General features: G+C 35.7%; 5 protein-coding genes across 6 annotated transcripts in view; 2 read left to right on the forward strand and 3 right to left on the reverse strand.

Annotated features, from left to right (window-relative positions):
* The window catches only part of LOC104760588, a 2,478-nt gene extending 1,609 nt beyond the window's left edge, over positions 1 to 869 (reverse strand). For both annotated transcript variants that reach the window (XM_019240566.1, XM_010483535.2), the window contains exons 1-4: positions 744 to 869; positions 492 to 613; positions 160 to 295; positions 13 to 71 (exon numbers count right to left, since the gene is read on the reverse strand). In XM_019240566.1, coding sequence (XP_019096111.1) covers positions 13 to 71; positions 160 to 295; positions 492 to 613; positions 744 to 843 — 417 coding nt within the window. In that variant the 5' untranslated portion in view covers positions 844 to 869. The remainder of the gene's footprint in view (positions 1 to 12; positions 72 to 159; positions 296 to 491; positions 614 to 743) is intronic.
* Positions 6,114 to 9,260, forward strand: LOC104760589 (protein transport protein SEC23-like). The gene is made up of 2 exons (XM_010483536.2): positions 6,114 to 7,013; positions 7,362 to 9,260. The coding sequence occupies exons 1-2, from the start codon at positions 6,312 to 6,314 to the stop codon at positions 9,024 to 9,026; spliced, it is 2,367 nt and encodes a 788-aa protein (XP_010481838.1). The 5' UTR covers positions 6,114 to 6,311; the 3' UTR covers positions 9,027 to 9,260.
* On the reverse strand, positions 9,343 to 13,580 carry LOC104760591 (disease resistance protein TAO1-like). Its single transcript, XM_010483537.2, has 4 exons — positions 13,122 to 13,580; positions 11,842 to 12,944; positions 11,450 to 11,743; positions 9,343 to 11,338 (listed from the first exon to the last, which is right to left on the reverse strand). Exons 2-4 carry the CDS (start codon positions 12,415 to 12,417, stop codon positions 9,575 to 9,577), a joined length of 2,634 nt encoding a protein of 877 aa, XP_010481839.1. The 5' UTR covers positions 12,418 to 12,944; positions 13,122 to 13,580; the 3' UTR covers positions 9,343 to 9,574.
* LOC104763149 (disease resistance protein RPS6-like) lies at positions 12,493 to 13,573 on the reverse strand. The gene is made up of 3 exons (XM_010486559.1): positions 13,122 to 13,573; positions 12,707 to 12,944; positions 12,493 to 12,510 (listed from the first exon to the last, which is right to left on the reverse strand). The coding sequence occupies exons 1-3, from the start codon at positions 13,571 to 13,573 to the stop codon at positions 12,493 to 12,495; spliced, it is 708 nt and encodes a 235-aa protein (XP_010484861.1).
* Positions 16,875 to 19,867, forward strand: LOC104760592. Its single transcript, XM_010483538.2, has one exon. The coding sequence runs from the start codon at positions 17,096 to 17,098 to the stop codon at positions 18,998 to 19,000; it is 1,905 nt and encodes a 634-aa protein (XP_010481840.1). The 5' UTR covers positions 16,875 to 17,095; the 3' UTR covers positions 19,001 to 19,867.

Consider the following 20,821-nt stretch of genomic DNA (forward strand, 5'->3'; position numbering starts at 1 on the left):
AAAAAAGAAAACCTTTGTATAATGATCTGCAGGCTTCTGTTTTTCCTCAACATGAACCGATGTAACATTCCCTACAATAGAACAGAACCAAAAATTAACAAACAACAACTAACAGGAAAAAAAAAGTAATGACCAAGTGAGTGGTTTATATATATATACCATTGGTGCTTGGACTAGATTGTGGAGCTTGGTTGTCCACTCTACGAGTCAAAGGACTAGAATCAAATAGAGAAAATCTAGCTCCATGGCTAATAGCGTCTACTTGTGCTCGCAAATCTTGAACTTCTTTCGATATCTAAACCAAAGTTTGAGAGAGAGACTAATGTTTACATCTAAACATCTTGAAAACTAATCTTAGCTACTACCATTTCTACATATAACTATCAAAATTCACAACACTACTCCGTTTCAGATTCAAGATTAAGGTATCACAACAATGATCTTGAGATCAGAAACAAATGCTGAACTGAAAAAAAAATTCAAGAACAGACCTCTTGCATCTGAGGTTGTTTCATGACACCGTCTAAGTGACCACGAGCCAAATTGATGTAACCAATGGCTCTTCCGAATAATCTTCCTCCTGCTCTAGCAAGAATCGGAAGATCCTTGGGACCTTCAAAAAAAGAAAAGTCGAAACTCACTGAGTTGAAAACTTTTGATTCTTCCAATTTTGAAGTATCGATTTGGAAGGAGGAACACAAAAAGATTGAAGCTAATTAAAGTTTTGGTTGAAGAGAACTGACCAACAACAGCAGCGGTGGCGCCGATGATTAGTAAAATCTCGCCGTAAGACAGCCCAAACATTGCTTCCTTCTCTCCGGCGACTAATGTCGGTTTTCTCATCCGTGTTCCTCTCGCCGTCTCAGTGAAAAAGAAAAGATCTTCTCTATTTTTCTTATTGGGCTTTAAGTATTTGGGCCGTAAAGCCTTATTATAAATATTAAAATTGTGAAAAAAACCCTCAAAACTTTTAATCTTTACAAAATATACCTTTAGGCTCTGAAAACTGCAGTTCCAACCGTTTCCCCCACAAGCTAATGAAACCTAAGTTATCGTCAAAATAAATCAATTTTAAGTTGCAAAACTACTAGCATGTTCGTTAAAAATGCTACTAGTTAGTATTTAGAAATTACTATGCCAAGTAGTAAAATTCACATATCAGAACTCCACAAGTAAGTCAGTGCAATGTCACGATGAGAAGTTTACTGTTGGACATGAAGCAAAAATAAAGTGAACTAGGTACGGACCCGCGTATACGTCCGCGATTGATTTCAAAAACTTTGTTTACTATAAGGTTTGAAATATATTATGTACACATAGAGTTACATTTAATAATATAATTATTTGTTAAATCATTTACCGTTCAAACTTATATTATTTTGGTTTCATTCAGTTTGTGATTTTTGAAATAAGAAAGGTTTCACCCTAAAATCAAGATTCACAAAACCAACATACCCGAATCTAACGTTTACCGAATTAGTGATTAATCAGAATTGTATAAAATTTGTAAATTATGAAACGGATAAAAAACCATCAAAATGATTAAAACTTCTCGAAACGAATGACCTAAATTCTTAAGCAGGTCAAACCCGTCCCGGTAGCCATATTCCATCAGGGGTATAATATTTGTTTTATCTATAAAAATCCGTCCCTCGAAATCTTTAAGAAATAATATTAAAATATATTTAAGATTTATATTTTTAAATATGTTAATTTTGAAATTAAGGAATCTTTTATATACGTTAGTCTTATATATCAGAAATTTTCTATATGGAAAACTGAAAATATGATATCTTATTGGTCAAAAAATCTTCTCCAATGGATATCTTATTGGTCAAAAAATTTTAAACAATAAGAAAGAATATTATTTATATTTTTGAAAATATGATTTAAATATATATTTTTTACATCTCATGTTATAATTTTTTTTTGTTACATAGGTTTTGAAAATAATTTCAAAAACATGTAGGGGATAATATTTATTAATATTTTAATAATATTTATCAATTTTAAAATTTATAGGAACAAAATATTGTGTATATAAATAAATTGAATATGGAAAAAAAATTAGTGAAGTGATCTTAGTGCAGTGGCAGGAGGTAAGTCTATTTGTAGAAGGCACCATCACACCAGGGATGAGTCTCGCTTCCTACGAATGTAGGAATTTGGTTAATGAGCCGACCAGTTGTGGCCTAATGGTTGACAAAAAAAAAAAGTTAAATAGCAATGTCAGTTTTATGTAATATTATAGAATATTAAGGGCAAGTAATAAATTGGGCACAAATCTCTGTTGCGACGACACATCAGCTTTTAATTACTACACCTAAAAGCATCTTAATGTAATCAAAGATTGGATCCTAGACGAATAAGCATGAAAAACCCTGATGCTTAAAGTTTAACACTAAACTTAAAATCAGGATGCTTTAAATTAATTTGGCTACTAACTCTCACTAATCCAATGTGTTTTGTTGAGTAACCGATGACCACATTCACGGTGATAACTAATTAATCTGTTGATAACTAAAACGACTTGCCAAAAACATGGTTATGTATATTGTAGTTTATGGTTTGGTTAGGTTAGCTAGGTTGAGAGGATTAATTATGAGATAAGTTGCAAAGTAGTACATTTACAAAACATAATTAGATAATTGATACATTTAATATTCAAAATTAGAAAAAAAAACAACACTTTAATGTGTTGTACTGTTTCATTGACTTGCAAACCCCTAACAAAATAACATATTTATAATCATACCATTAACATTAAATTAATTTTTTTTTCCTTTACCATCTTCCTTCCCTCATTCTCTTTTCTTCTTATATTCATAAACAAAAATTTGCAATTTAATTATGGGTCCACAATTTTTTTAATTTTTTTCTTATTTATTATATTTTCCTCCTTTTAATCTTATAACTAATATATTAATCAACGTAGATTTGTTTTTTTTTTTATTCAGATATATAAAAAATTGTTAAAATCAAATGGTTAAAATCGTTTGATTAACCATGACTACTTTACACAACCATAAGTTGTTTGATTAATCAGGTATTCATATGTTTCTTCACATACATTCTCATATGGTTTGACGCATATTGAGTGTTCATTGTTGTCTCATATAATTTTACTACCTATCCAAGTTTTTCCAACATAGACTATCCATTTACCAAAGAACACATGTACAATAAAAAATGGACAGTATTTAATATAATTATACATATAAAATATAGTAATATGGGAAAATGTAGTTATAATCCATTATACAAAAAAATGGTTATCGAATTTTAATAACTTCTAAATATATTTTTTAGCAAAAAACAATTTATTATATATTTTTATTACTTTTTTCGTGCTCATTCCTAGCCATCATATATGTTTCCATCTAATGGTCAATATAATAAAGCATATGAACCACTAGATCTCAACTAGTTTTTTTAAAATCATTTCCCAGCCGTTGGATCGTAAGTATTAGTTATAATTGGTTAAGTCCACATACAACTACTCTATTTGGTTTAGTTAGCCTACTCTCCCAAAGTTAGGGACAAAAATATCCAAATTTTAGATGAATAGTGTAAAAATAAGGAAAAAAAGTGTCTCATAAACAAAAAGTATCCTAAAATAAAAGAACTTAAAAGGTTTTTATTTTATTTTAAATAAAAAAATATTAAATTTATAGTATCTTTAAACATATTTTTGTTCAGCTCACTGAGAGAGACAGACACGGACCCTATGAATAAAAGCGAACTGACTAAACTCAATTTACTCTCTCAATCTGCCCAACCAAGCTCTCCTTCTTTTTTGTTCGAACAACTCTTTTCCCTAAATAAAACAACAACTTGACTTTTTTTTCTTCTTCCTTTTTCTTCTTCTTCTTAAAAAATTATATAAAACCATGATTTTGGAAAATTTTGTGAGATTTACAAAATTTGGGATGTTGAGAGATTTGAAGAGATTTTTGGTGAATTGTTAGATGAATAAGAGATATGCTTTGGTGTAATTGTTTTAGTTAGACAATAGTATTTGAGACAATTTACATTTTTAGCTGAACTAGCTATAGTGAACTGCTCGGTCTTCGCTCAGCCGGATTTTCAGTGATTTTTGGATGAGTTTTGTAAATGTGATTTAACTACTCCGCTAAACTGCTTTTAAAAACATCAACTTTCATCTCTATTCAGATTGATCATCTGAATGGACAAAGGAATATGACCTAATCATTTTTTAAAAGGGGTGCGTAATATAAATCTTTATCATAAAATTATGTTGTTATTGCGAAATGAAGAATTAAATCCTCACAGAAATTTGTTGATAATTAATTTATCATTAGTGAGTAAAAATAAAAGAGAAAACACATAATAAAAGAAAAAAAAAGGTATAGGAAGCAAGAGTAAGAATCAATTTTAATGTAAAAAGTTTTTTTGGTGTAAAAAATATCTCTTTTCAAGTTTTTTTCTAATTTTTTAGCTTAAATGAGCTAAATATATATTTTTAAAATCTTAATGAGAAATAATATAGATTTATGAAAGAAAATAGTAAAATAACTAAAAAGTAAGTATTTTTCGGTTAAACTTTTTAATAAAAGTATATTATAGAAAAATTATACCATTACCAATTGTGCTAAAACTTCTTTAACGATATTACAAAAAAAAAAATTAGCTTAAATGAGCTAATGAGATGGAAAATTGTTTACATACAAGACATTATGCGGAGATGTACGCGCGTGGCGTGCCAAACAATCCAATTTTACATTTGCAGTTCTAGGAATAAAAGATAAGGAAAAAGTAGAAAATCCTCCGTGTCTATCTTGATATCGTCAAGGTATGTCGACAACGTCTGCTGTCATGTCAGCGCTTCGCCTTCTGTTACCCTAACTATCTCCTCCGGCCGCTCAACTTCATTCTCAAACACACGTCCATTACGTGCTTTCCATATAGACCACAAAACCCACGGGAAGGTCAAGACATGGGAGCCCGGACTCTTAGGGCCCAAAAAGTGGTCCATGTTGGCATACACAGACTCCATCGGAAAGGAGTATGGTCCTAACGGTACCTAAGATAAAGCCCAAACCTGACGTGCCGGTGGACAAAGAAACAAGGCATGATTGACTATTTCCGCATCGGCACCGTAATGAGAACAACCCATATCACAAGAAATGCCACGGCGTCGCAAATTTGTCGAAACCGAAATGCACCCTGATAGCACCTGCCACATAAACTGGTGAAGTATTGGCAGACAACGAACCTGCCAAACACTGGCTATGAGATGAGTAATCTCCGGCCCGCCACCAACTGCATGGAAAGGCCTTGTAACCTCCATATGTGTCGTATGATAACTAGACTTAACTGTATACCTCCCATTTTTCGTAAAGTACCAACCGAGAGAGTCCTCCTTCGGACAACTTCCTACGGGTAAAGCCCTTATCAATGCAACATCGACATGATCAAAATGCTCATTAAGCAAATCCATCCGCCTCGAGTTCGTTTGACGATCAATTAAGTGAGAAATTTGAAGAGAAGGATCCTTAAGCGAACCCTTGCTTAAAGCTGGTCTCGGGAATTGAGGTGGGATCCAGGGATCAGTCCATATAGAAATAGATGTTTCGGACCCAACTCTTTTTAATAAGCCTCTTGTTTACCAGAGAGCGAGCAGAAAGAAGACTTCTCCACCCATATAAGGGAGCGTATGAACGAATCAGTTCCATGGGATTCGAATTCCTATAATATCTACTTTTAAAAATCCTGGCGAACAAAGAATCTGGAATCTCAATTAGCCGCCATCATTGTTTAGCCAATAAAGCCGAATTAAAATCATCAACATTCCGAAAACCCAAACCGCCCAACTGTTTACTACAACACAACTTCTTCCAAGCTAACTAATGCAAACCTCCTGTCCGTCCATTTGCACTGCACCAAAAATTGGCCACTCCACTGGTAAGCTTGGCGAATGAAAGGTTGAATGATTAATATTTCAAGTTCGTAACTAAATATTAGATATTTGTTTTGTAAAGAGGGAGCGTAGATTTGCAAATGAAAAAGAAATAGAGGGGTTGTTTGCAATTTGCTCCCAAAAAAAAAAAACAAAAAAACAGTGTTTTGTTTTAAAAATGATATAATCCTATATCGGAGAAGAGCGAATCACTTCTTCTCATGGACAAACTCTGAAATCGTAAAAAATCAAAGAATGTTTCATTTTCTTCTTCGCCGGCCGGAAAAAAACTTGAGGATCTGAGAGAATCTTTCAACCCCTCACTTTTTTTACAGATCGATGAGTACGGATTTGAAAAATCCCCAATCAGTGAAATCGAAGATCTAAAGCTATGGATTTCTTAGAACTAGAAGCAATCGAAGGATTGAGATGGTCATGGAACTCATGGCCAACTACAAAATCCGATTGCGAGTTTCTCGTTGTTCCACTAAGTATCATGTACACTCCATTGATGCAGTTCTCTGAGCTTCCCACGATTCCTTATGATCCATTGATCTGTTCTCGATGTGGAGCTGTGTTAAACCCTTACGCTCGCGTTGATTACCAATCTCGAATCTGGTCTTGTCCCTTTTGCTTTCACAAAAACCATTTCCCTCGTTCTTACTCTGGCATCACTGAAACCAATCTCCCGGCGGAGCTTTTTCCGACTTACAGCGCCGTCGAGTACACTCCGCCGCAGCGGAAATCGGGTTCGGCTACCACGACCCCCACGGCTGCTGCGAGTTGGGGTAATCAAGGGCTTAGATCAATGTCTTCGACTTCGTCTTTTTCGTCTCTTGCTTCTACTGTTGGAGGTGGTGGTGTGATTGGTGAGCTTGGGCCTGCGTTTGTGTTTGTTGTTGATGCATCTATGGTTGAGGATGAGTTGAGGGCTGTGAGAAGTGAGCTTTTGTTAGTCATTGAACAGTTGCCTGAGAATTGTTTGGTGGCTTTGATTACTTTTGATTCTATGGTTAGGGTTTATGATTTGGGTTTCTCTCAATGCTCTAAAGTTGTTGTTTTTCATGGCGAACGTGATCTTTCTCCAGACCAGGTAAATACCTTTTTTGAGATTTGGGACTCTTGCTTTACGTTTTTAGCTTCTTTCTTGCAACTAATGGTGGGATTTGATCTTAGTTTGATTAGATTGAAGGATGCTAATGCTTGAGAATTGTTCAGTTTTAGGATTGTGTTAGTGTTGTAGAGATATATATATAGTTTGATGACTATAAGTGTGTTGAATTGTTCTTGCGTGGTTGGTTGATTGTTGTGATTTGGATACGTTAAACAAGTACTCTTTCTAGTGTTCATCACCTTCGTGTGCTTCATCGTGACTGTTTGGATCAATAGCTGCGTTGAATTTGACGGAGTTCTATTCTTTTTTCGTGGAACATTTGAGCAGATACAACAATATCTCGGACTTGGATATCCAAAGCAGCTTCATCATGGAAAGATGTCAGCGATTCGGAAGCAGAGTTTTTTGCTTCCATTGGCGGAATGTGAGTTTAACTTAACATCTGCTTTTGAAGAAATCGTTCCTTTGGTTAATGTCAAACCAGGTCATCGGCCTCATAGGTCAACTGGTGCTGCGATCTCAACAGCATTGGGACTGCTTGAAGGATGTTCTGTAACCACGGGTTCTCGGATTATGGTTTTCACATCAGGGCCTGCGACAAGAGGCCCTGGGATCATAGTGGACTCTGATCTAAGCCATTCAATCAGAACCCACAGAGATATTATCACTGGTAGAGTGCCTTATTACGACAGATCTTGCGGGTTTTACAAGAAATTAGCAAAGAGGCTATGTGATACCTCTGCTGTTCTCGATGTGTTTGCTTGCTCTCTTGACCAGGTTGGAGCAGCGGAACTGAGATACGCAGTTGAAATGTCTGGTGGATTTCTCTTACTGGGAGAGACATTTGAATCCGAACAATTCAAAAAATGTCTTAGGCATATATTCAGCCGCGATGCAGATGGGAACCTGAGTATGTATTTTGATGTGTCTTTAGAAGTTGTGGCGACTAAGGATATGAGAATCTGTGGTGCTCTCGGTCCGGTTGTGTCGCTAAGACAAAAGAACGATATAGTGAGCGAAACAGAGATTGGTGAAGGTGGAACATATACATGGAAAACGAGCACTGTCACAAATAAGACATGTGTTTCCTTCTTTTTTCAAGTGAGCAGCGAACAGAATCGAAAACCGCAGCCTGGTTCCGCGTTCTTCATTCAGTTCATTACTCGGTATCGTTATGGAAATGGAGGAATGAGGAAACGGGTTACAACGGTTGCTAGAAGATGGGTTGTTGGAAAATCTCCAGAAGTCTCGTCAGGATTTGATCAAGAAACAGCTGCTTCAGTTATGGCGCGGCTTGCAATTAACAGAGCAGAGGAGTGTTACGCCAGAGACGTTATTAGGTGGTTAGATGACGGTTTAATCCGCTTTGCTTCACGGTTCGGAGATTATATTCAAGAAGATCCATCTTCTTTCAGGTTGACTCCAAACTTCTCGCTTTATCCTCAGTTTATGTACTACCTACGAAGATCACAGTTTCTTGACGTCTTCAACAATTCCCCTGATGAAACCGGATTTTTCCGGTTAATGTTAAACCGGGAAGGAGTGGTAAACTCAATCATCATGATTCAACCAACACTTCTCCGGTATTCATTCGACGGACCGCCGGTTCCAGTCCTCCTCGATATCCGGTCAGTAACAGCAGACGTGATTTTGCTCTTCGATTCATACTTCTACGTCGTTATCCACCATGGATCAAAAATAGCACAATGGAGGAAACTTGAGTATCATAAAGACGCAAACCACGAAACTTTCCGGAACCTTCTTGAAGCACCGGAGATTGATGCAGCTCAGTTAGTGATTGATCGGATTCCAATGCCGAGGATTGTGCGGTGTGACCAGCACGGTAGTCAAGCTCGGTTTCTTCTTGCCAAGCTTAATCCTTCGGTGACTCAGAAAACAGATCATACTGGTGGTTCAGATATTGTTCTTACTGATGATTTGAGTCTTCAAGATTTCCTGGAAGATTTGCAATCTCTGGCAGTGAAAGGCTGAGAAATGTGGGAGCAAATTAGTAAATTGGTTCTGTTTTTGAATTGGTACAGGTAATGATTTTGACTAATTGGGTTGTACGAAATTTTTTAATACAGTATTGGTATTTTAGTCATCATCTATACCTATTATTGTCAGGCGTTCTGAATCGTTTAGATGGAAATGGGAATTCGAAATGTATGATTTGGTTTGGACCTGATTTGTTACAGAAAGGTTTAATTTGATCTTTGTGAGCTACTGTAATTGTGCAATGCGACAAAAAAAGTCTCCAGTAATTTTGTGAGACAATTTTCTCTTAAAATTTGCAGTGATAAATCTGTATCATGAGAAACATGTGAACTGCTTTAAGTAATCACTAGAAAAGCAAACATAACTAGTTGATCACCAAATTACAAGGGAAACAGGTTACATGACCATAAGCTTTTGTCCTCCCATCATGCAACATATAAGTGACCACACTTGTATTTATACACAAAGTTTATCGAAGAGTTTGTTACGCATTAGCTTCAGCTCCTCTTCTTTATTTACACTAGGAATGGAGTGTGCCTTCTTTAATGACCCGATGGAGTGACTGGATCATGAGAAACTTCTGACAACGAGCCGCAATAACCCATCAAATGCCGAGACAATTTCTTGTTTAATCTCTCTGTTTTCTTGTTTTTTTCTTGCCTCTGAATAGATTTCTCCAGCTTCTTTGCTGCCTTCCTAATAGATACACACAGTTTCTTGTTTATCTTCTCTGGTTCTTCTGAAGAACTTGGCCGCTTTCTTTTTGTGCTTCTCCTTGTTTGTAAAGCGGTTTCCCCAACATCTTTGTTGTCTTCATAGTCCATATCTACAACGCTATCCTCAAGAGGCAGAGACGATAAGATGGGGTGAGCTACGTAGTCATATTTGGGGTGAGCTACATAGTCATATTTGCAGGGACATGCCTCTAGGAATTGCACACCACATCGTAATATCTTGCAAGGAAGGCCCCCGAAATCAAACCGCAACTTGTCTTCTGGAATGTTGTCTTGCTCTAGCGTGAAATACGAGTTGAGAATAAACAAGTGATCCTTCTCAAAAGTATATGACACATCTATGTATGGCCATTTATACACAGATGTAGAGTGGTTGCCTCTGAGGTGACAAGATATTTGGATACAGCTAGCAGGGACATCATTTGGCCAATCTCTCGCAGGAAGTACAACGCAAGCTTTGAATTTCATGGATCCGGAGAGATGCATGTGATCTAAATGGATAGTCAGTGAACTTCCTCTAGCTTGGTGACTAAAGTATTCAGGAACTTCACCACCTGGTAAGATTGCATAGCCACAAGCCCATTCTTCAATGAGTAGTTTACGAGCTTCTCGTATCAGTTTCACGCAGTTATTGAACTTGAGAATGAGCTTGGGGTTGTGATATGAGTTACATGGCTGAGATATGCTTTCCAGTGACCTACAGTTTTCTGCATGCAGTTCTGACAGGGAGTCTGGAAGCTCTGGCAGTGAGACAAGTTCCACACAGTCGTGAAGGTGAAGGGAGTGCAGATGTGAGAGATGTTTGATGGAATGTGGAATACTCTTGAAATCATTTTCACTCATATACAATTTCAAGGGGAAGCTATGGATCTTTTCAGGTATATTTGCCGGCAGACTCTTAGCTTGAACATTGTCCAACCTCAACAACAGCTCATGCTTAAAGTTAAAGCTCTGGAAGATTTCTACAGGAAATTTCCTCACATTAATGCATCCTGTAAAATTAAGCTTCTGGAGACGTATTAACTTACAAATGTTTGGCGAGATGTCTTGCAGCTGCTCACAGTATGTCATTGACAATATCTTGAGCCCATAGAGATTCTTGATCCAGCTAGGAATCTCAGTTATCCTTGAATAGTCCAAATACAACTTCGATACGGTAGCTGGAAGAAGAGGGAATGTTGTAACTGTTTCACAACATATCATTGTTAATCTCTTCAGACGATTCCAATGTTGAACTGAGAGAGGCACTTCTCTTATTGTTGTGAATGACGCACTTAGACATACAATTTTACTAGAAATCTCTGGAAAATCTTTCAGTTTCGAGCACTCGCAAATATTGAGGAAGCTTAGAGACATTAATGCGAGGTTTGCAGGAAAAGACTCCAGATTTATGCATTCCCCAAGGTGTAAGTAATTCAGCTTTTGAAGTTTTCCAAAAGAGGAAGGAAGTGCGGCCAAACTGCGGCAACGAGTCAACTCTATTCTCTCCAAATTTGTTGCTTTCGAAAGATCAGGAAGTTCTTTCAGGTTGACGGAGGCACACAAATTTATTTTCTTGAGACATTTGAGCATCTGAAAACAATTGCAAGGAAACAAAATGTGAAATTCGTTGTTAGTTTGGAGTTTTGGACAAAAACTAAAAGCACAATGCATTTTACCAAGAAACTGAAGCCATAAACTTACAGGGTCTCCTTGCCAGAGCTTCTCCAATTTGCTCTCTCGCATATTGATTTCAACAAGAAAGTTCGCAGAGAGTTGAGTTTGCATACATTTCATTTCCCAATGGAGTAATCTGAGTCTAGGAGGTAAAGACAAACAGTCCAAACCTTCATCTAAATGCAGTCTGGCCTTATCAGACCATTGTTTGTAAAATCTTAAAATTTGGAGATTATACATTCCAACGAAAGCTCCCTTACCTAGGAACAACTCCTCGATTTCAGACATGTTGAACGATATGCCTAAAACAGTTCTTGTGCCCTGAAATATTCTCCAAAAACAAAAACAAAGTTAGAACAATGTGATTGTTTGAGATCATACTGAGAAAGCCAAATTAGATGATACAAACAAGGGCGTACGGTATTATCAGCAAGAACATCATTGATCGTTTTTGCATCCACTAGAAATTGACGTTTCCCAGGTTCATGGGTTGATTGTCTACGAACGATTTGTCGCCCCATCTGTTGTAACAAATTGTGCATCGTGATACGTTTGTCACTCGAGATAGATATGAGAGCCCTTTCGACTAGGACGTCAAGTCCACTCTCAATGTCAAGATCACTATTTCCAAGGAGCTGGGTCACACGTTTTTTTTTTCCACCATTGAATACGCATGCAATATGGAGAAATATAACTTTGAGATCATCATTATCACCTAAGCTATCATAACCAATTCTTAATATCCTTTCAATGTCTACATGAAGAGTGGCCTTGAGACTAGGTAGTGCACGAATCCACTTCGTTTTGCTTTTGCCACGCAATGATGAACCTAAAACAGATAGACCTAACGGAAGACGAGTGAGCTTTGCAACTTCATTTGAAAGCTCCACATATCCATCTGCTGGGGAATCTTGTCTGAATGCCGATTGAGAAAATATTTGTAGAGCTTCAACTCTTGATGGAAACCCCACTCTCATATACATCTTGGATATCATGCGCTTCCAAAATATCTTTATGCTCGGTGGTCACGATAATCCTACTTCCATCACCAAACCAGTGAGGTCGATCTGCTAGAGCATTGAGTTGCTCTATGTTATCCACATCATCAAGAACAATGAGCACTTTCCAGTACCTTAGCCTGTTCTCCACAATACCTAGATTTTTTATCCTCAAATCCTTATCGTTGCATAGTTCAGAGAGAAATCTTTCTTGCAACCTTAACTTCGAGCTATAACTTTCATTACTTTTATAACTTCCTTTAACATTTTCCATAAAAAGAGTAACCTGAAAGCTGCTGGATAACCGATTGTACAACGCTCTAGCAATTGTGCTTTTACCAATGCCTGCTGGACCCCAAATCCCTATCATCTTCACTTCATTACTCTCAAGACTTAACAATAAATTCATCTTTTCTATATGATCTTCGATTCCAACGAATTCATCAAAATCCTTTGACATCGTAGAATTTAACTCATTAGAAACATCTCCGCAAATTTTTTTTATCATAGCCGCTTCACTATGCCTAAACAACATAAACATAATCATTTCTTCATCAAAATTAACTCAAGAGACTCAATATCTATATATATTTCTGCATCATCCGATTCATAGGTATAATACATTCCTAGCAAAATCGTTCTATGGATTTGGAGATAGCAATGACAAAATTAGTAATAGTTGGAGTGAAGAATACACAAACCAGTTTTTTGAATGCTCTCCGGAAATGTTGGCAACATCAATCAAAGCTTTCTTCCATCTCTGCTTCTCATCATGTGTTTTCCCCAAACAACTTCTCTCGAAGCCCTTGCCAAAATCTCCGATCTGGTTCCGTACACGAGACGGATCCACATCGTAAAAAACTGTCATCACCATCTGGTCTTGGGAATCTTTGCGCTCCATGATCTCCAACAGTTCGTTTAAGCACCAGCTCGAAGAAGCGTAGTTCTTCGATAGAATGACGATTGAGATTCTCGATGCCTTAATCGCTCGCACAAGCTCTGGATGAATCGATTTACTGTTGATTCCATTGTCCACGAATGATATGATCTTCCGGTGCTGGAACTCGTTGAGCAAGTGGCTGAGAAAGGTTCGTCGGACGTCTTTGCCTCTGAAACTTGGGAATCTGTCGTAAGATGAAGATGAAGAAGCCATGAGGGAGATGGCAAATGAAGGGCTTTTTAGGTCCAAACAGTAAGCCCAAGCCCTGATTAACAACAAATAAAATATTCATTTGCTTTTTTTTTTTTTTTTTCTCTTGTTTGATTTATCTATCTATGGCAAAATAAGTTTTTTTTTCTCTCTTTGTTTTCTAATTGTATAAAGCCAAAATCAATTTGGAGAACATATGAATATCATGTTACTTATTTATAGAGTTGTGGTATCTCATTTACAATTCAACTCTTTACATCTCCATTAACTCTTGGAAAATTGCTAGATGTTCTATAATATTTAGACTGGATCAAGTCTCACTTATTTTTATTTAATTTTAACTAGATAAAGTCTTAATTATCTCCAAAACGTGAAGGCAATAGTCATGAAAGATTTGTTGATATGTTTAAAGAGTTACTTACTTGTCAAAATCTCTTATTTGGAAGCTGAGCCGTTGACATGATGTCCTCAAAGTTTGGGACTAGTCTTCTTGGGTTTGGATAACTAAGGAAACATTCATACAAACGAACGATTCATGATATATAAAGAAAACACCATAAAATCAGTCAAATTAACTTTTCATATATATATTTTTTTTGTTCAAACAAAAAAAACTTCTCATTTTCTTGAGAAAGTCTCTTAAGAATCTAAATCTAAAGAAAAGGTAAAAAAAAAACTCATAATCCACTTTAATCACTACGAGCCCCGGCATTATGATGACCATCAACATTAGAAAGCATTACCCTATACGGAGATTCCAAATCATCAGTCACAAGATCATTTAATTACATCATGCAAAATCACAACCAAAACACCAAATCCAACGGTTATAAAAAAAAGCTAACCGGAGAGAAACCAAAGATTTCGAAGCAAATCTTAAATGGTATACACTTTTTCACTTATCAGTCAAATACGGAGGACGATTATATCTGATACCGATGTTTTGATATATAAACTTAACTGCCGTCTGACTCACGTATCAAAAGCTCCATACCAAAGACCCCTCCTCTTGATGTTTATATTATATGTTAGTAGCTGATTTTGTGGTAGATGACTGTTATAACTTAGAAACATAGGGATTAATCCGTAAGGATTCTTAATTATTTTTCTCCGAATGGATCACCAATTGAAACCATGTAAGAAACATATAGGTTCCTCCAAAATAATGAATCTTATAAAAGGAGTTGAGATTATACAATCAGCGAGAACAAGCTTGCGTAATTATAACAAAAGCCAACCATGTCTCAAGGAAATCAACGATCTTCGAGTTTGATGAAAAGAGGAGAAAATTCATATTCCATTCTTGAAGTACTCTCTCGAGATTGACGGTATACTTAGTCCAGAGGTTTCGTTGCGTGTGGAAGCTATGGGGATTCATGCTTGGCTGTCCACATTTCACCAAGTAGTTATTGACCAGGTCTTCAGCTCGTCCACGTTTCTTATTTGGGGTCCAAGGATACCGTCAGTGGCTCTTCTACTCTGATGCTACTGTACAGTGATCGGAAAGCAGAACAGACACCAAATGTGTTTTTGCTAGATCTTTTATCGTAATGAATAATTGTAATGTAGTATGTCAACAGTAGTGTAAAGCTTTATACCATCTTACTTTACTTTTCAGTTCTGGAGTTCCCTATAAGTGAGATGGTCTAAAACTTTGCAAAAAAATATGACTTGTGTTTCAAGCAACATCCTCTTTTTTTTCTGTTTATAAAATCTTTAGTCATTCAATTTAAAACCTTGCCTGTGAGAAACATGCTTGGGAGAGGTCTCACTGTTACCCTCCTCAGTAAATGAATCTTTATAGTCTTTTTGTCTTTTGGTTTTATAATGTCAGGAAGCGTTATTATTATTATTATTTTACGTATAATACGGTATGATAATGACTTAAGAAAAAGGAAATAACAAAGGAAACATTTAACATTGTTATATCAAATATTGTTATATCTCATATGTGTTGTAATATTTTGATTCTATATTTTAATTTAGAAAGTATTATAAATATTTAACATTGTTTACAATTTTTATTTTATTTCTATAAAAATAAAGTATTTTTTATATATTTTTTTCCTTTCTTATCTATTCATGTTTATTTTTAAAATTTCTTTAGTTAAATTTAAATGCACATATGTTGGTTTTAACAAAAAAAATCAAGTTTATTTGAGAATTAGATGTTCTTATTCTTTTTAAACAATCAATGTGTAACATATTATGCTTCTTAATCAAATTATAAACCCCACCAACGCTCACTTTTAAATTAAATGATTTTTAATTTTAGGAGTTAGGAAAAGTATAAAAGTTTGTTTGTAACTCCCAAATAATATCATAGTAGTGTTCTCAATAATTTTAATTTAATATAATAGAACATGTTAAAAATGTATTAGTATGCAATTAATTGCACTTTTGTAACTCTCAAACAGTTATCTGTGATACATCGATTTCTGTATTATCTGTTAAAAGAAAGACACATATCTCACAATAACCCTCATGGCTTCATATTTCAAATCTCACATAATTTTATAAATTTTACAATATCATTATTTTTCCTTGATTTACCCAATGATATCTTAACTTAACAAAAGCTTCAGTTTATTTGAATAGGATATACATATATTATAGAATATATGATACAATATATAGTTTAATTATTTTTTTCTATATGAAATATTATCATTTCATATAAATCAAAGTCCAGACACAATTAAAGACTGTAAGATAATAACCTAATAAAGTAGTTGCTGTTCTTTAATTTTATTTTTATGGAAAATGTATTATTCTAATATTATATGGTTAGATATGTATGAGACACTACAAACCTAATATTTATTATTTTGATTTTTTCTTAATTGAAACATTTTAAATCTCTTTAAACCATCACCATAAATAAATAAAAAAATATGCATAACTAACACCACAAAATAAATTTTATGAGAATATATATCACAATGATTTTGAAATATGACTACAACTACAAACATATATAGCAGATGACAAGTAAAATACAATATGACTTAATTGCACTATATATATTATTATCAAAAAAATAAGAATTTCTTTACTTTATTTAAATTCATACTACATAGTCTTCAAATTTTGATTTACACCGAAAAAACAAAATAATAATAATATGTTAATTTATATTATTTTTTTAAAAAAGAATAGCCATTATGTTGAGTAGCGATTATATTATATGTATCCAAATATAATACGGTATGATAATGATTTAAGAAAAAGGAAATAACAAAGGAACCATTTATCATCATATATATAATATATTGTATATACAAGATTATCCAAGTAAAATAATATGATTTTTAAGAAAAACAAAAAAAGATACATTTATCCATTATTGGATTCCAATTAGGATTCCTCCTGTTTTCTAAAATCCTAAACCAACACAACTTTGTTAGATATATATATCGACCACCTCAGGTCTTGTTTTGTCTACGATCTATAATCTCTCTACCGTGGAGCTAACAAACAAGGATACCTAGCAAGAGCTTTGTTTTTCACTCAAGAGGATTAAAGATGCAAGCAAGGAAACCTATATTCGCAATCTATGCGATTTCTGTACTCGTGTTGTATCTTCTCTTCATTGAATCTCCAAAATCTGTTGTTCCTGACAACAACTCACCGTTCAAACGAGGCTTGCCTCTCTCCAGAACCGATGACCCCGTTACCATGAGTAGTAGTATTGTTACAATTGCGGACTGCTCGGACCATTACGATGCTGAAGACTTAGGTACCACAGTTGTAGACTCCGATCATAATGAGAAGGAAGGCATAGGTACCATATTTGTGGACTCGGACCATGACGAAACGGACGAGTTAGGTACCATAGTTGTGGACTCGGACCATGACGAAACGGACGAGTTAGGTACCACAGCTGTGACAGACCATAACGAGAAGGAAGACATAGGTACCACAGTTGTGGACTCAGACCATAACGAGAAGGAAGGCATACGTACCACAGTTGTGACAGACCATAACGAGAAGGAAGAATTGGGTACCACAGTTGTAGACTCCGCGCATAACGAGAAGGAAGACTTAGGTTACACAGTTGTGGACTCGGACAATAACGAAAAGGAAGAGATAGGTACCACAGTTGTTGACTCAGACCATTGCGAAAAAGAAGGGTTAGGTACCACAGTTGTGGCAGACCATAACGAGAAGGAAGACATAGGTACCACAGTTGTGGACTCAGACCATAACGAAGCAGAGGACTTAGGTACAACAGTTGTAGACTCCGACCATAACGAGAAGGAAGACATAGGTACCACAGTTGTGGACTCAGACCATAACGAGAAGGAAGACTTAGGTACCACAGTTGTGACAGACCATAACGAGAAGGAAGACTTAGGTACCACAGTTGTAAACTCAGAACATAACGAAGAGGACGAGTTAGATCCTTTGGTACCTCCTCGTAAAGCTGGCAAGAAAGAGAGAATTGAATGGTTCAGAAGAAAGCTACCTGAGCTGGAGATACTGAAATCGACTAGCAAGAGCAAGAGATTCCATTCAAGAGTTTTGGATCTGCACAAGAATAATTGCTCTGCTCAGTTCTTTATGGTTTGGCTTTCTCCTGCAAAAACCTTTGGACCAAGAGAGATGTTAGCTGTTGACACTCTCTTCACCACCAATCCTGGCGCATGCTTGGCGATTTTGTCCAACTCCTTAGACTCCCCTAGAGGATACACCATCCTTAAACCATTGTTTGATCGAGGCTTCAACCTTATTGCTGTAACCATAGATATCCCGTTCCTCGTCAAGAACACTCCTGCTGAAGCTTGGCTGAAAAGACTAAAGAGTGGCCGCATGGATCCTGGTTCTATCCCCTTGTTCATGAATCTCTCTGACCTAACAAGACTGGCGGTGCTCTACAAATACGGAGGAGTATATCTAGACACAGACATCATCTTCCTTGATGATATAACAAGATTGAGAAACGCTATTGGAGCACAGAGCATGGATCCGAAGACAAAGACATGGTCAAGACTAAACAATGCAGTGATGGTCTTTGACATCTACCATCTGCTTATGCGAGAATTCTTACACGAGTATTCCACAACTTTCGACGGAAACATATGGGGACACAACAGCCCTTACCTAGTCTCTAGAGTCATCACAAGATTAGGAAACAAACCTGGATACAACTTCACAATCTTTCCACCAGATGCTTTCTATCCAGTGAATTGGATCAACATACCAAAGCTTTTCAAGAAACCTGCAACCAGAAGAGAAGCACAATGGGTAAAGAAGACGGTACAGGACATGAGCAAAGGGAGTTACATGATACATCTATGGAACAAAGTGACAAGGAAGATTAAGATTGAAGAAGGAAGCGTCATGTACAATCTCATCTCCACTCACTGCACAGTCTGCAGAAACATCAAAAACTCTCATATACTGTCTAAACAGACACAAGGGTTCTAGACTCAACTCACTGCACAGTCTACAGAATCATCACAAATTTTCATACTTTCTAAACAGTTACAAGGGTTCTCGTTTTTCAAAGAAGCCTCATGTACAGTCTCGTCTCTACTCATTGCACAGTCTACAGAAGCATCACAAAGTCTCATACTTTTCTAAGCAGATACAAGGTTTCTCGTTTTTCAAGGAAGCCTCATGTACATTCTCGTCTCCACTCACTGCACAGTTTACAGAAGCATCACAGATTCTCATACTTTCTAAACAGATACAAGGATTTCTCGTATCAAGTCACTGCACAGTCTGAAGAAACATCACAAATTGGATTGTTGTTCTTCTTTTTTTTTTTTTTTAAGGGTTTTTGGTGTTCATATTTTGCATTACTTTTTCTCTTTGTAAATGACTCAAATCAGATAAAAACTGATTCACAAAGAAGCAAACTTTCATAGAAAGGAGATGTTTCAAGTTTCAACAAGAACAAGCATCAGAACTAAAATCAAACTAAAATTTACAGTGAGAGACAAGAAGCGATAAATCCCAAATTTTACTAATTAGAGAAGAAAGAAAGTGAAAACCGTGAAGAAGATAATGCGAAGATGAATCGCGGAGGAGCTCCGAGTATAAGCGACGCCATCACCGTGTTCATGATATCGAATGTGTTGTGTGTGTAATGGGGGAATGTTCAAAATCACACATTTCAAAGCCTCATAACATTCAAGTTCATCTTTAAATCATACACGATGGGTCGGAATGGATGATACTGTCATTGATTCTGAAGTACGGTGGACGAGCGGCGCCGGAGATGATTGTGCGGTTTCTTTGACGCCGGAGATTAATTGATTCGCCGCCATAGTTGCGGAGGAGAAAAGTCTAATTCATTCATGAACTTTAAGAGTTTTTAAAGAGGCCCAAACCCATTAAAAGCCCACTTAAATGAGTCCACATAATATATATTATTGTTCACTTGATTCGTGTTTTGTTCTTTCTTGAAAAGATCATCGATCACTTGATACGTTTTATTTTCACACATCGTTTTCACTTTTCAGGCAAGGATCGAAGTTGGTCAGATTATAAGAATGTAATAATGAAGATAAATATACCTAGTTGGAAATGCATAAAGGAATTGGAGTCGGTCAATGTTGTTAAGTCAAGTCGTTTACACAAAGAAATTTCCTAATGAATAAAAATGGTTAGGAAACGTCAAAAAGAAAATCTCAAAGACTGTGTGTTATACATACAACTGACAATATACTAATATAGACAGAAGAATAAACTAATGCCCATACGCACTCACTAATCCACTGGTAATACCGCGGAAAATAAAATAGTTTTTGCTGTTAATTATAAAACATGAAATTAATTTAACTACTTTTATTTGGCTAATCGAAATGGTTTCGTCTACTAAAAATATTTAAGGAGTAAGTTACTCAACGATCGGGTGATAAAAAGCTAAAATAGCTTTAGTTATTAGAACAAAGAATTCTCTATTTTAATTATCATATTAAACAATTAATTTATTCATTTTTTAACGATGAATTTTTGTGTAAATTTAAGTGTTTTGTTGATAATATTAACTTTCATAAACTTGTTATATTTCTAACCACATATATATTCTCTCTTTTTCTCCACGGTCTTGTGTTTTTTCAACTCACATTTAAGGTGATTTTGTACTATTTTTTTTTTTTTTTTTTTTTTTTTAAAGATTTTTTTTTGGTTTTGAAGAAAAACTATAGAATTTAGTTTATATATAGCTTTTACGCGTCACTTTGCACAAAAACAAACAAAAAAATATGTTTACGTGTCACATAATGTTTAATTTTTGGTGCC

Source organism: Camelina sativa, chromosome 18 (genome assembly GCF_000633955.1).
Source record: "Camelina sativa cultivar DH55 chromosome 18, Cs, whole genome shotgun sequence".
Taxonomy (NCBI): Eukaryota; Viridiplantae; Streptophyta; class Magnoliopsida; order Brassicales; family Brassicaceae; genus Camelina; species Camelina sativa.

What these genes read in the sequence shown, in the direction of transcription:
- LOC104760592 (XM_010483538.2), top strand. Translation starts at nt 17,096, where the DNA reads ATGCAAGCAAGGAAACCTATATTCGCAATCTATGCGATTTCTGTACTC.
- LOC104763149 (XM_010486559.1), bottom strand. Translation starts at nt 13,573, where the DNA reads ATGGCTTCTTCATCTTCATCTTACGACAGATTCCCAAGTTTCAGAGGC. An exon ending in GGAGAGCATTCAAAAAACTG is followed by an intron (nt 12,945 to 13,121) that starts GTTTGTGTATTC and finishes TATGTTGTTTAG; the next exon opens with GCATAGTGAAGCGGCTATGA.
- LOC104760589 (XM_010483536.2), top strand. Translation starts at nt 6,312, where the DNA reads ATGGATTTCTTAGAACTAGAAGCAATCGAAGGATTGAGATGGTCATGG. An exon ending in GTGATCTTTCTCCAGACCAG is followed by an intron (nt 7,014 to 7,361) that starts GTAAATACCTTT and finishes ACATTTGAGCAG; the next exon opens with ATACAACAATATCTCGGACT.
- LOC104760591 (XM_010483537.2), bottom strand. Translation starts at nt 12,417, where the DNA reads ATGATATCCAAGATGTATATGAGAGTGGGGTTTCCATCAAGAGTTGAA. An exon ending in ATGTTCTTGCTGATAATACC is followed by an intron (nt 11,744 to 11,841) that starts GTACGCCCTTGT and finishes AGAATATTTCAG; the next exon opens with GGCACAAGAACTGTTTTAGG. An exon ending in AGCTCTGGCAAGGAGACCCT is followed by an intron (nt 11,339 to 11,449) that starts GTAAGTTTATGG and finishes AATTGTTTTCAG; the next exon opens with ATGCTCAAATGTCTCAAGAA.